The sequence below is a fragment of the Hyla sarda genome, chromosome 1 (genome assembly GCF_029499605.1).
Source record: "Hyla sarda isolate aHylSar1 chromosome 1, aHylSar1.hap1, whole genome shotgun sequence".
Classification (NCBI taxonomy): Eukaryota; Metazoa; Chordata; class Amphibia; order Anura; family Hylidae; genus Hyla; species Hyla sarda.
Genome location: NC_079189.1, coordinates 202,167,315 through 202,180,958, shown reverse-complemented (window position 1 = coordinate 202,180,958; position 13,644 = coordinate 202,167,315). Strand labels below are relative to the sequence as shown.

At 38.8% G+C, this 13,644-nt stretch overlaps 1 protein-coding gene across 1 annotated transcript in view; it reads left to right on the top strand.

Annotated features, from left to right (window-relative positions):
- The window catches only part of PDLIM5 (PDZ and LIM domain 5), a 194,103-nt gene extending 180,850 nt beyond the window's left edge, over positions 1–13,253 (top strand). Inside the window, exons 19-21 of the mRNA XM_056567402.1 lie at positions 3,711–3,831; positions 6,060–6,175; positions 8,858–13,253. Coding sequence (XP_056423377.1) covers positions 3,711–3,831; positions 6,060–6,175; positions 8,858–8,947 — 327 coding nt within the window. The 3' untranslated portion in view covers positions 8,948–13,253. The remainder of the gene's footprint in view (positions 1–3,710; positions 3,832–6,059; positions 6,176–8,857) is intronic.
- Positions 13,254–13,644: the final 391 nt, after the last annotated feature.

The window sequence follows — 13,644 nt, the reverse complement described above, 5'->3', positions numbered from 1 at the left end:
TGGCTACTTCTAGTGATTCTTGCAACACTCTTCTCCCTCTCAATGACTAGAAGGAAGGAAAAAGCAAAAAGAAAGTTCCTTGTGTAATCCCACGGATGCCAAACCGAATGGTCTGAAGCCATGAGGACCCCTGATAATGATTGGACTCTCACATATACAGTACTAGCGTTGAGATGCATATTGACCCTGCAGCGGGTAGGTCAGGATTGTAGAGCTGCAAACCATCAGTAACTCTCCTGGTATTCTTAGCAAGGTTATGTTGGCCACAGGAGCGATACCATGGCTGTACTTAATTTTTCTACCTTTCTGTCAGGCTTGATTGACTAAGTGCAGGGAAAACCTGGGGCAATATGGCCCACAAGGGACCTTACAGGTTCCCTTTAATTAAAAATAATGCTTTCTTAATGAATCAAATGCTTTAATACATACATTCTCCTGACTTGTTTGCTTCCTTCTTTGGTTCTGTTTTTCATACTTGTATGCGTTAGTTCATATTCCATGAGAATTTTAGGATTTACTTTCTCTGGCAGTCTTTGTTTTACAATTCTCTTTTCTATCTTCAGCCATCAATATTCTGGTATGTGTTAGTAGTGATTCTCTTCAATCACATATGCACCAGACTACATAGACACTCCGGGCTATCTATTTTCTGGAGAGAGATATTTGAGCTGCTGGGATCTGGTGTTTGTCTAATGATCTTGAGTTGGAGGACTGTGTAAGCCAGAACGCCTTATCTTCATATCAAGCCTAAATTATAGAGACTTAATTAGGCTGTAGTGTTGTGTGGCTGGCCCAGGCAGACTATCCTTGTACTCTGGGACAGCAGCATAAGGTATATTATATGTATTGTCCATTAGTAATGCTCCCAAGTGCTTACTTTTAGGCAGTAGATAGATGACGTTTCCCTGACTTTTGCTGGTGTAGCTGGAAATGATCAGGGAGGTACCATAAATTATACAATAAATAAACGCACAGCCCTTTAGCATGCATTGTGTTTTTTTATAGATAGGTCAGATGAAATCTGCAAAGACTTTGGCCGTTTCAGATGTGACGTTAATCAACTGTCTGCTACTAATGTTTATTCGACGGCATATCCAGACCAGCTGGAATATTCATCTGTAAGAGTGCAGGAAACTTGTAACACTTCATCTTTCTTTCTACCAGTCTCAACACATTTCCTAACTATTTGACCAGCAATCCATTGAGATGTGCTTTTTAAACGTGCAGTTCCAGGTTACAACATAGAGGCAGCAATTTGCTAAGCATATACAACACATTTGCAATACACTAGTTTACAAGCAGTCTAAATAGTTCACTTTGTAGGCACCTTGATAGCTTTACTGAATGACATGGGACTTACGAGTGCTAAGCCTAAAAGGTTGTCTGTAAATGGGAATTTTACACCATTAGGATAGGTTTGCACAGTGTATTTTCAAATGTATTTAATTGTAAAATATGGACATGTTACTATGGTGATGTCACTGTAAATTATGATGGCTGTATTTTCTGTAAGAAAAGTATGATCACTTACTTGCCTTTAAAGGGGTTGTCCAGTGACTGAACTTATCAGACAATTGCTGGAAACACCCCACCCTCCGTAATCTCCTGTACTGGGCCCCTCTACTTACCCGTCTTCTTTGCACACTCCAGCCCCCACCTTCCAGCTGTGGCAGGAAATAGCTGTGGCTGGTCTTGGATGAGTGGGCCTTCACTTGCACTCACCCAGGAAGGTAGTAGCCGGAGTGTGCAGAGAACGGGCAAGTAGACAGGGATGCATACAGGAGATTGTTGGGGGTCAGACCCCCTGCACAGTATAAGTGTCTGATAAATTCAGTTCCCCAGACTACCCCCCCAATAAGTTTCTTTTCATTTGATTTTAAGTTGTTCATGGTTCTTTATTGTCACACAATTCCACCACAAAACAAGATAGGTCTGGCACTGCCTAGGACATCAGGGAATGATAGGTGGTAATGCTGCTTAAATCCAAGGAGGGATATGGTGCAATATACACTTCTCAGGAGGTGCTCAAGCATAAACTAGATAGTCTCTTCAGTATCAAAAGGACATTACAGAAAAAGAAAATGAACAGCAGGCTGGTCCCGTAGGCTAAAGCAGTTTCATGACCTTGCACTTCTTCCAGCATTCCTAAATGTCTGCCAGCAGATGCCCCTCTGTTAGTCAGAGTATAAAACCACTGGAGTGGCGGACTAGGCACAACCATGTATTACATGGTAGCCCACAGCTTTTCTCATCATTGTGAAAGCATGCCCTCTCCCCTCCGCACACTAAATAGTGGAAGGAATTGTAGTTCTTTCTGTAACCCAGGAAGGTCCTGGCAGGCCAGTACCTACTTATGTCCTTTTGTTATAAGTTTTAACTGCAGTGATAGTACAAGCACATATAAACAATGAATAGGCAGCAGTACTTAAAGTCAAATATTCATTTTCTGAGGTGGAGCTTCTCCTAGGTACCACGGATCTGACCAAACCACTGACCCAAGCTTATGCCTTCTTTCAGACCTTGGGGCCTAGTTCCTTTTGGGTTGCGTATGTGAAGTTGGTTAAGGATATTCCTGACTTGTCTGAGGATCAGTGGAAAGAGGTGGAACGGACGTATTATTCTATTGTAGTTAGTGCGCTTGATATGTTAATTCAGTCTAGAGCTATAAGCCAGAGAAGCGGAAGCGAATTGGAGTCTCTCCTTCAGATGTATGTTTTCGGTTCTCCCGGGAGGTTGGCACGTTCTTGCATGCGGTGGGAAGTTGCCCTTGTATTGCCCCTTTCTGGAGGGAGGTGATGCAGTTCTTGCCTGAACATTGGGAATTTCCCTTTCTCCTTACTCCTCAGGTCTGTCTTCTAGGACTCATAGCTGGTGTTGAGTCAGGCCCTTATAGGCGTTTGGTGATTTGCTTCCTCCTTTTTTGTGCTCATAAGGTAGTGTGATGACTTGGAAGGACGGCTCCCCCCTACGCTGTTCTGATGGATCTGTCTGGTTAATAAGTATGTGCCTCTGTATCAGGCATTGTATGTTAGTCGCAAATGGCAAAAGAAATATGACAAGGTTTGGCTTCCATGGTCTTGCTCTTCTCCCCCAGGGAGTGCGTTTTATTTTTGTGTGTATTGTGTCCATTTATGGTTGGAAAAAATGATAAAGTCTTTAAAAAATATATATTCTATAACGCATCCTTTTTATCATTTGAAGTCCACTTTAATTCAGACATATTTTTTATTGTACCCATGGTTTCTGTATGCAGCCATATTTGATCCTGCAGATGTGTACTACCATAAGCCTTTCTAATATGTCTTAACTATCATTGGATATTGTATATGTTTTTACATATTTCAAACCACCCAGTTCTCTAAAGGTTTAATATGTCATTTATATATAACATATTTTCTAATAATGTCTCTTATTGAAGGTTAGTGACACCGGTATATTGTGACACCTTGGAAATCATAATTGTATTGATCCAGAAAATGTATCTGCACAATTAACAGAAATAAACACTTTTTGGAAATGAAGCATCAGCTCAGTTGTGGGCGCCTCAATTATTCATTAGATTCTCATGTATCCCATTCTTAAGACTCAGGGATGAAAGCTGAGCATTTTTCCTGTAATATATCAAGTGCAGAACAAAATAACCCCCTGTCCACCATTTATATCCAAATCATTTATTGATCAACACTTCTTATTTCTTTTGACTGTGGCAGGAAGTCATCAACGCTTTGAAGCAGACCTGGCATGTCTCCTGTTTTGTATGCATAGCCTGTCAAACTCCTATCCGTAACAGCGTCTTCCATTTGGAAGATGGAGATCCTTACTGTGAGACCGGTATGTATTTGTCATAAAGGAAACCCTTAAGAGAGATAGATCTGAGAGAGATAGACAAGTGAAATAAATAGATAAGAGACAGACTGTACACCACTCTTTTATTTTTATTTTTTTAATAAAATGTGGCCCCAGATGTTGCAAAATTACTACTCCCATCATGCCCAGACAACCTTTGGCTGTAGTTTTGCAACAGCTGGAGACACTGTTTGGTAGACACCGCTGTAGACACACATTAATATGGTTCCGATATAGTGAGCAGACACCAAACTTTGTATTTCCTGTATTTTTAAGCTTCTTAAGGGTCTATTCACAAGTACAGTATCCTGCACATATTTGATGCACAGGATTTTAAGCTGTGTTCAGTAATTTAGTTTGCATTAAAATCTGCAGAATAAAATCCTGAACATTAAGTATGTGCAGTATACTGTACTTGTGTATAGACCCTAAAGGTGATATTCAGGCTTTCCTCTAGATTAGTCATCAGTATTAGGATATGAGTGTCCAACCCTCAGGACATATGATGATCAGCTGTTTGAAGTACCTGTGGTGTTCTAGTGAACATTGGCACCAACACTGTCAACAATGAAGTGCATGGGACGAAGATAAAAAAAAAAACTGGAAGATCGACTACAAAAAAGTACGCCATGAGCTAGCACCAACACCGTAAATCAATACAGTTAAGAGTTCTCTGCGAAACGCGGCAACCTCTTAAAACTACTTGGTCACTGGGGGCGCTTGAGAGTATGACCTCCACAGTGTAATATTGATAGCCTGTCCTGAAGAGAAGAGCAATAATTATTAAATGTGTATTACAGAAAACTCCCTAAAAGTTTTATTTAACATAATATTTGTACTCTTCTTGATAGTTTTATAAGACAATAATCAACTTCTGTAACTGATACAAGTCTGACTCTTCATTATCAAGTTACTAGAGAATTTCTATAAGTGTGCCGAGAAAGTAATATAATGGAATAGTAAATTTTCCTCAGACGTTTGTTCTCATACATCAACACAATCATTAGTACGGTGTTTAGTTAAAGCAGCACATGTTGTCTGCAGATTAATAGCCCTGTGGCTTCTGATGACACAGATTTAATATGATTGTAAAAGTCTGCATTTTATCATGGCTGTTCTTGCACTCCACTGTTAAAGGTAGGTTCACATCTATATCACACACATCCGTGTGTAGTATACCACAAATGGATGTACCAAAACAAGACCTATTTGGCTCAGTGTTGCACACGTTTTTGTGGTATACGTTCTTGTTGGTGGTATACATTTGTGGTCTTTTGCATACATTTTAAATGTATGTTGTTTTTTTTTGTTTTTTGTTTTTTTTGCTAGGCTATGTTGTTCAAATCCATTATGATATGTCCGTTATTGACACATAATGGAGGTCACTCATGATAGATATGTTAACAGAAGTAAAATGGTAAAAGATTTTGTAAAACTTAATATAAAATAATACATATAGAAAAATAGACCGTTAACATCCATTATCTGTTATAGCATCTGTTAATGTCAAGTTGTTTTTATAACCATTTCCATTTTTTTCTTCTAAACATGCTAGTAACAATAACTGATAAAAATATAAAGGAGTTACTTGTGTCACCATAGACTCCAGGGTTAAATTACTGCATCCATTATTTATCCTGCATGCCCATCTTTTCTTTTTAAAGCAAATTTAACACAAGAAACATTTGGTGATTTGAAAACTTATTGTCATGAATGGCATCTGTTACCTTTTTTTTTTTTTTTTTTCCAGCTCCGTTGCTCATATCTAGAACGGAGATAAGCAACAGAGATAAAAAATGCTGATGTGAACCCAGCCTTAATATGTTAAATTATGTAAAAACTGTAAAAAAATAAAATAAAATAAATACATACCCCAATACCACACCATACCACACAATACATCACAAATATACTTCTATTGGTAAAACTGTATACCATCGCATATGATGTACACAAGCACACAGTGGACAAAACAGATCCAAACTGGCATACTTTTGGCAACTTTAACATAATGGAAGTCTATGGGTATACCACAGCATACATTTAGGTACTGTCTAAACATACCTCCCAGAGCACTGCTGTGGTATAGATGTGAACGAATCCCAAGTCTTGAAACAGTCACATTTTCTTATATATAGTCTTTCCTTGCAATGCATTCTTGCTTTTATTACATCTGATTTGTCTCATTAAACTTTTCTGTTATGATTGTTTAGATTATTATTCCTTGTTTGGTACGATGTGTCATGGATGTGAGTTCCCTATTGAAGCTGGTGACCGGTTTCTTGAAGCACTGGGCAATACCTGGCATAATACTTGCTTTGTCTGCTCTGTAAGTATAAGAATGTTTTAGTAGCCTACACTATGTATTTTCAAGCTTATTAAAGGGGCATTCCGGCTTTAGACATTTTATCCCCTATTCAAAGGATAGGGGATAAGATGTCTGATCGGGGTGGCCTGCCGCTGGGACCCCCCGTAATCTCCCTGCTGCACCCGCATTATGTGCGGAGCCGAGTCTCCAGGCTCAGAAACTGGAAGTTTTCCGGACTGGAGACATGATGTAATGCCACGCCCCCCTTGTGACGTCACGACCCCTCCATTTGTGTCTATTGGAGGGGTCGTAACGGTCATTACGTCCCCTCCCATAGACTTGAAGGAAGGGGGCGTGACATTACGAGGGGGTCGTGGTGTTCCATCACGTCTCCAGTCATGGAAACTTCCGGTTTCCGAGCTTGGAGACGCAGCTCCGCACATAATGCGGGTGCTGAAGGGAGATGGGAGGGGGGGTCCCAGCGGCGGGCCCACCCGCGATCAGACATCTTATCCCCCATCCTTTGGATAGGGGATAAAATGTCTAAAGCTGGAATACCCCTTTAAATATAATAAGCAAGTATCAGTTTAATTCTGCGTAAAAGATGACATGCTCACCCAAAAGTCAGTCTTCACATTTCATACTGTATCATGTGAATTCCCTGTAATTCATTCAAATACAGTGATCCCTCAACATAATAATATAGAAGTTATACCCACGTGTCGCCTACTCTCAGGGCCTTCACAACTGCCCTGGATCGTCGCTCTCCATCACCATAATCACATCCCCAGGGTGTCCCCGCCGCTCCGGAGAGTCACTGCTGCCCTGGATTGGCGCTCTCCATTGCTGTTATCACGTCGCTGCGCACGCCGCTCCTATTGGATGATGGGACGCTGTGCCCAGTGACGTGATGATGACGGAGAGCTACGGCCATGCAGCGAAGCATGAAGAGGACGGTCCGGAACGTTGGGGACACTCCCCAGAGCACACGGGGCACATTAAACGGCTATCCGGCGGCAGCTGAAGGAGTCTGCTCTGCCGGATAGCTTTTTATGCGATGTCTCAGACATATAAAAGCATCGTATGTTGAGCTGCCTTCAACATACGATGGCCTCTCAGAGACCATCGTATATTGAAGTGATCGTATGTCGGGCCCATCATAGGTCGGGAGATCACTGTAGCTATATTTGCAATCTGCAAAATGTATTACTATACAGGGCCATACATGTTATAAAAAGAAAAGTTCCAGTTCACCAACACCTGGTGTGTGCCTTTCGCAGGGATCCTTATTGACCATGACACATGTAAAATCGCATTCATATCACCCTGCTGTTACAACAGCGCACTGATCGGGTGTGTTTCCAGTGCATGCATGCTCTTGTCACAGTGATCAGTGGGATTCTGCAGCACTAGAGTGATGTGCATGTATTGCACTTGAAAGAAATGCAGCATAAATTCTAGGCATCCACACAAGTTTTTTTCTGGCATTTTTTTAAATACTGCCACTGCAGTTTTTGAGCCAAAGCCAGAAGTGTATTAAAAAGGAATGGGTAATATAAAGGAAGGACTTACACTTCTTCCTACTGGATCCACTTCTGACTTTGGTTCAAAAACTGCAGTGGTGAAACGTGTTGCATTGCTTTAATAAAGTTATCTTCCGTCCTACCTGACGTGTCTGCTCCTGCTCAGCGCCATTGAATTACTTCACACCTTGAAGTCTTTTTCCTGCCAAAAACTGCAATGGCAGTTTTCCAAAAAAAAAACGCCAGAAAAAACCTGTGTTGAAACTTAGCCATAAGGTGTTTCACGCCAATGCTGGATAAAATTTTCTGTTTATATCTTACCATAAAGAAAATAACCTGCTGTTTTATTGTCTGTACATGTTTGTTGAAAGTGTTTTCTATGTACAGTTTTACAATCTGTTTTAAATTCATAATTTATTCAGAGGGGGCCATTTAAGAGAGCTTAAATAATATTGCCATACATTGCTCCAAATGTATATTAAATTAGGCCCAAAGAAAGCTGTGCTTTGTTTCCCAAATAATACCATGATACAGATATTGCAATCACATTGATTGCTTAAAAATTTCAAAAAAAAATAAAAAATTGTTCCCGATTTACTAATGCAAATGTGCCAGAATCTTTGTGCAATTCATGCCAAAAAAATAAACTTTCTGACATGGCTTGCACCACATTAAAAGGTCATGCGTAGCACATCTGCAATGTGTTTCCCACAGCTGAAATTCTGCTTGTAGAATTTCTGCAGCTGAAAATCAACAAGCGGATTATGTTGCTACCCATTAATGTCAATAGGTTCCGCTTGCAGATTTTTCACTGCAGAAATTCTGCTTGTGGAATTTATTTTAAGCTGCTGAAGACCTGCTGTGGATGTGCTACGTTTGACCCTACTTTTATTAACAGTTTTAGAGCCTTTTTAGCCACTGTGCCAAAATGCACCCAATAAAGTTATGATACAATAAAACTATTCCTTATGCAAATGCTACCTCCATACAAAATATACTGCAATAACGATTCACAACATACACACAAACATATTGACATATATATAAAAACATAGAAATAGGCATACACCAATCATGCTTTCTATAGTTTCAGTATAGTAGTTCTACAAATTACACTAGCAGATATGTAAGAACTATAATAGTATGTGTGTACTGAGTTGTTGTCATCTTCTTTTGCCAGGTGTGTTGTGAAAGTTTGGAGGGCCAGACATTCTTTTCAAAGAAGGATAAACCACTTTGCAAGAAGCACGCTCATGCTGTTAACATTTGAAGGCTTTCCACACCTAAATGTGCCTTATCGCCACAAACTACTATGACAAATTGATATAGCCATTATAATTATTGATGATTTAATAGACTGCTCTTCTTCATATATGTAATACATTGTATAAAAAAAGTCTATATTTTAGACACAACTTGGACGTATGCAAGATTATCTAGTACAATCAGTATGAGTTTCCTTAAAGGGGTTATCCTGAATTAAAAAAAACATGTTTTCTTACAAAAACATTGCTATACCTGTCCCCAGGTTGTATGTGTTATTTCAACTCAGAGACATTTACTACAATGGAACTTAGCTGCAATTCCGCACACAAACTAAGGACAAGGGTGTGCCGTTTCTGGAAGAAAGCAGCCATGTTTTTCTAATCCTGGATAAACCCTTTAAAGAAACACTCCCCGCAAAAGTGTTATGTTGAGAGATGGCCTGTTAGCCACCTCTATTGTGTATGATGTAGTATATTTAGTTTCTTTATTGGTGCCTGTTTATTGTCTCAAACCTGGTCCTGACTGTGATCACGTGATCGGTACTCCTTCTACGGGAACTTGCAAGTATTCGTGTGCACACTTCCTATTGAATTGGTTTGCTTCTCATTTAAGTTATAAAGATGGTGACTTCTCTTGCAAATATAACTTTTTGCAGGTTTCATATTTGCTGATCACATGAACCATGTCAGGACCAGAACAGCGCCAACACCTAGCGGATAAAGACATCAGTAAAGAAACTAACTACATTGCATTGTACATTAGAGAGGTGGCTCATGGGCCCCAAAATATGCCTTTTGCTGGGAGTGCGTCTTTAAAATATAGCCATGCATTAATTTATATGGGTCTCTGTACAGTGATGGGGTGAAATACTTTCTTGTACATGCATCCTTGCAAATATACCTTTGCCAAATGTCTTTTCAGGTAATTTTATATTTTGTAAGTTTTTGAATGTAATTTCTTATGACAGTTGCTTGAATTTGGTAAAAGGGAAATTGAAATTTCATACAGGAATTTAATTACCTGTAAATATTGGAATTTAACTTTTTTTTTATATTTAAAACACTTTTAATACTAAAATAGACTTTATTATACATTTTAACATGTCTGATTAAACCCTTTAAAACAGATCTGTCAGAGAGGCTGAGCTTTAGGATATATAAGTTAGAGTTTATAGACTCAGTAGGGCAGATTTACTTTATCATACATAACTTGTACATTCATAATGAGCTTTCGACACTTTTCCCAGTGTCTGACAAAGGGGCACAGTCTCAGGGTGTGGTTTATTTAATAGTACAGTAGATTAAGATGCATAAACCATACGTCAAGATTTTTGGTCAGTATTCTCCAATTAATAGTATAAACTTAGACTAGACAGTTCTAAGAATGCAACAGATATTTCAAATAACCCTTTGATAAATCTGGTGTAGTCTAAATTACATACTGTAGTTTGTAACCCTAAAAAAGGAACAGGTCTATCCAGTTTGACCGTTAACACATCAATTTCCAAATTGTGGCCAATTATTTTGATATAAAAACCTAATAATTGCTGCATGGAACTTTTTTGCAAGGAAATAAACAATAAGAACCTAGAAAACAATAAATCCATTAGCACAACATCTCCTTCTCTATAAGACAGGGGAGCATAGGAGACATGGGAGGGCTGATCTAAAATGCTTAATGTATGATGATATTTCTCAAATAATATAGTCACATACAGTATCAGATTTAATATATTTACTTTATTTTAGGATCCACTAGACCATAAGATAATTAGTCATAAAAAGAAGTTAAAAAAGGCTAAAACTATTTGTGATGTAAATTTTCTATGGGCAATTTTTATTTAATATGTTGCACACACAGTATTATATCAAAGTCATCATTATATCAAAGCCATCATACTGCCATTCACAGTGCCCTATCACATTACAGTACCAGGTACAGTGCCAACCAGAAAAGGAGTGCAGAGGCAGGAGCTACTGCCGGTCAGTGCATAGAGAAGGATGGTGTCCTGGCATCTTCTGTTGTAAACATGGGGCATGTGGCGACAAGGTCCGGGTAGAGCAGTCACAAGCCTTGTATACAATTGTTTTTTATGGCTAGGGTCTTGGCAGCGCAGACACTCTGTGTGTGTGTACAAGTCTGTTATTTGCTCACTGAAAAGTCAGATTTTACAGCCTGCGCGTAATACGTGACTGTTCAGTAAGAAGATAGCTCAGATTCTGTGCACACTGTACAGTACATTGCTTCTCCACAGCTGCACAGCATGAACCTTAGGTAAACATGGCGCTCAGATTCTCCTTGTTTCTGCTGCATGATTTTTAAGTAATAGACACACCAGGGGACTGCTACACAGTTTTTATGACAAAAAAAACGTATGCTTAGTAATCTGAACAATACAGTAAATATCTGGATCCTTTAGGCATAGAATTTCTGGCACCTTAAACAAAAATGTTGGTGTCAGAAAAAGTGGTAAAGTGGTGGGACTACTTTAATATATATGGGATACATGCTTAATGTCCTGCTTAATGCAATAACACTAAAAAAAAACTTACAACCATTGCAGACACCCCTGAGTGTCGTCCTTTCACCACTTTAGCACTGTGTGTATCTGTGATTATGTATGAAAATAAATATATAATGGCATGATATATATTAATACATCAACTGGTTTTCCGATATTAATTTCCCTGTAACACAGCCTCCTAAAGGCAGAGGCTTGGTCAGGATGACGTTTTTTCAGCATAGTTGGAATAGCGGAAATATCCCACAGAACTTGCTGTAGGATGTCACTTTTCTAAGGCAAGGCAGAAGTGGTATGAATTTGCATTTTATTAACATGTGCGCATTATTTTTGTGCCTCTTTAAAAAAGGTGCAGTTAATAAATCTTGTCCACTGCATAGTCAAGAATAAAGCACTGCATTTAACAGTCACTTTTGCCAAAGCTGTCTATTTTTAAAGGGCGCAATTTTTTTGCGCATATACTTACTGTGCAAAATAAAATGTTGGCATACTTAGAAAATATATGTGTATATTCATCAGATATTACCTCAAAAGGAAGATAACTAGTATCTACTGAGTTCTTACATATTACATATTCAGTACAGGTTTGCTGTTTTTGCAAGAACAAGACAAACTAAAGTCTATGATATATATATATGAATTCTTAATACTGCTTAAAGTCCTCACCCTATGCCTCTGTGTGAGACCCATCCAAAAACATCATCCTACTAGTATAGTCTTAGCTTTTATTATTGTTGTGTAAGATCATGCTAATTGAAGTAATTTATTTTCACACTTTTTAGTTGATAATGGTTCATTTTTTTTTATAGGATAGTAGTATATAAGATTAGTCATCCTTTCTTAGTAGGCAGCACATAGACACGACCATTGTTTATACAAACAAGGATATAAAAAATGCTTTTAAAAGCTGATGGTATATTTAAAGTGTACCTGTCATTTAGAAAAACTCCTGGCATGTCCCAGAGACAGGTCAAAGTTTTGAACTGTTGGGGTCTTAATGCTGAGACCTTCACCGACCAAGAGAATGAGCAGGGAGAAGCACACAGCAGCGCACTTCACTCCTCTTCTTGCAGCGATCTCCTTCCAGCTACTTTGAATGGCCCCATAGATGTATAATGGGGCCACAGGATGGAGATCATGCTAGCCTGGGAGTGAAACACTCTTCTCCCCACTCCATCTTCTGATCTGTGACGGTCTCAGTATTGACATGTCTCTGTAGCATATCAAACACATTTTAAATGGCATGTACACTTTAAGGGTTTGCACTAGTAGCTAAGTAGAGAGGCCACAGTGCAAACATTTATGGGATAATGATGGGGGAGCAATTGAACACGTGAGTGAACAGAAGATAGTTTGTGAATATATTTGGTGAGATTCATCAAAACCTGTGTAGAGTAAGAGTGCTGCAGTTGCCAATAGCAACCTATGAGATTGCTTCAGGTCTCTGAAAAATCAAAGCCCCTATCTGATTGGTTGCTATGGGCATCTGTGCTCTTCCTCTACACGGGTTTTGATAAATCTCCCCCATTGTATCTTGAAATACTAGATTTTGCAAGCTGGTTGACATTTATTGGCCTCCCAGTATATAATAATTATATATTCTGAATCTGCACATTAAATCACCGATGAGGAGAAAGTGGATTGACAACATATTTCTTAAATATTAATTTTATATATTTGTAACCTTTTAAAATATTTACAAACATAAATAAAACAAGGATTGATAAGGAGTGATTTCTCAAAGTTTCTTTGTATTATACAGTTAATAGCTTATTGAAGGATCTCTATAAAGGTTTTTTTTTTTTGGGGGGGGGGGAGGGGTTTATCTGTAATTTTTTTTATTTATTTAGGAATTTCATAAAACAAGAAATATTCACTTAGTAATTATCCTTAATATGTACCTGTCAATAAAAAATAAAATTGACATAGATGTCACAAAGACCCCTACCGATCTGGAGAACGTGTAAGGAGAAGCGCACAGTAGCATGCTTCACTAACCAGAGATCTCTGTCTAGCTTCTCTGGACCCATAGATTTATAATGAGGCTGTAGTACAGAGATCGCTGCAAGCCGAGAAGCTACCGCACGCTTCTCCAGTCAAAACCTTTGTCATGTCTGTTTTCCTAAATTGCAGCACACATGCATTTCTCCAATAGACTTCTGTGGAAGCATAAAGACGCT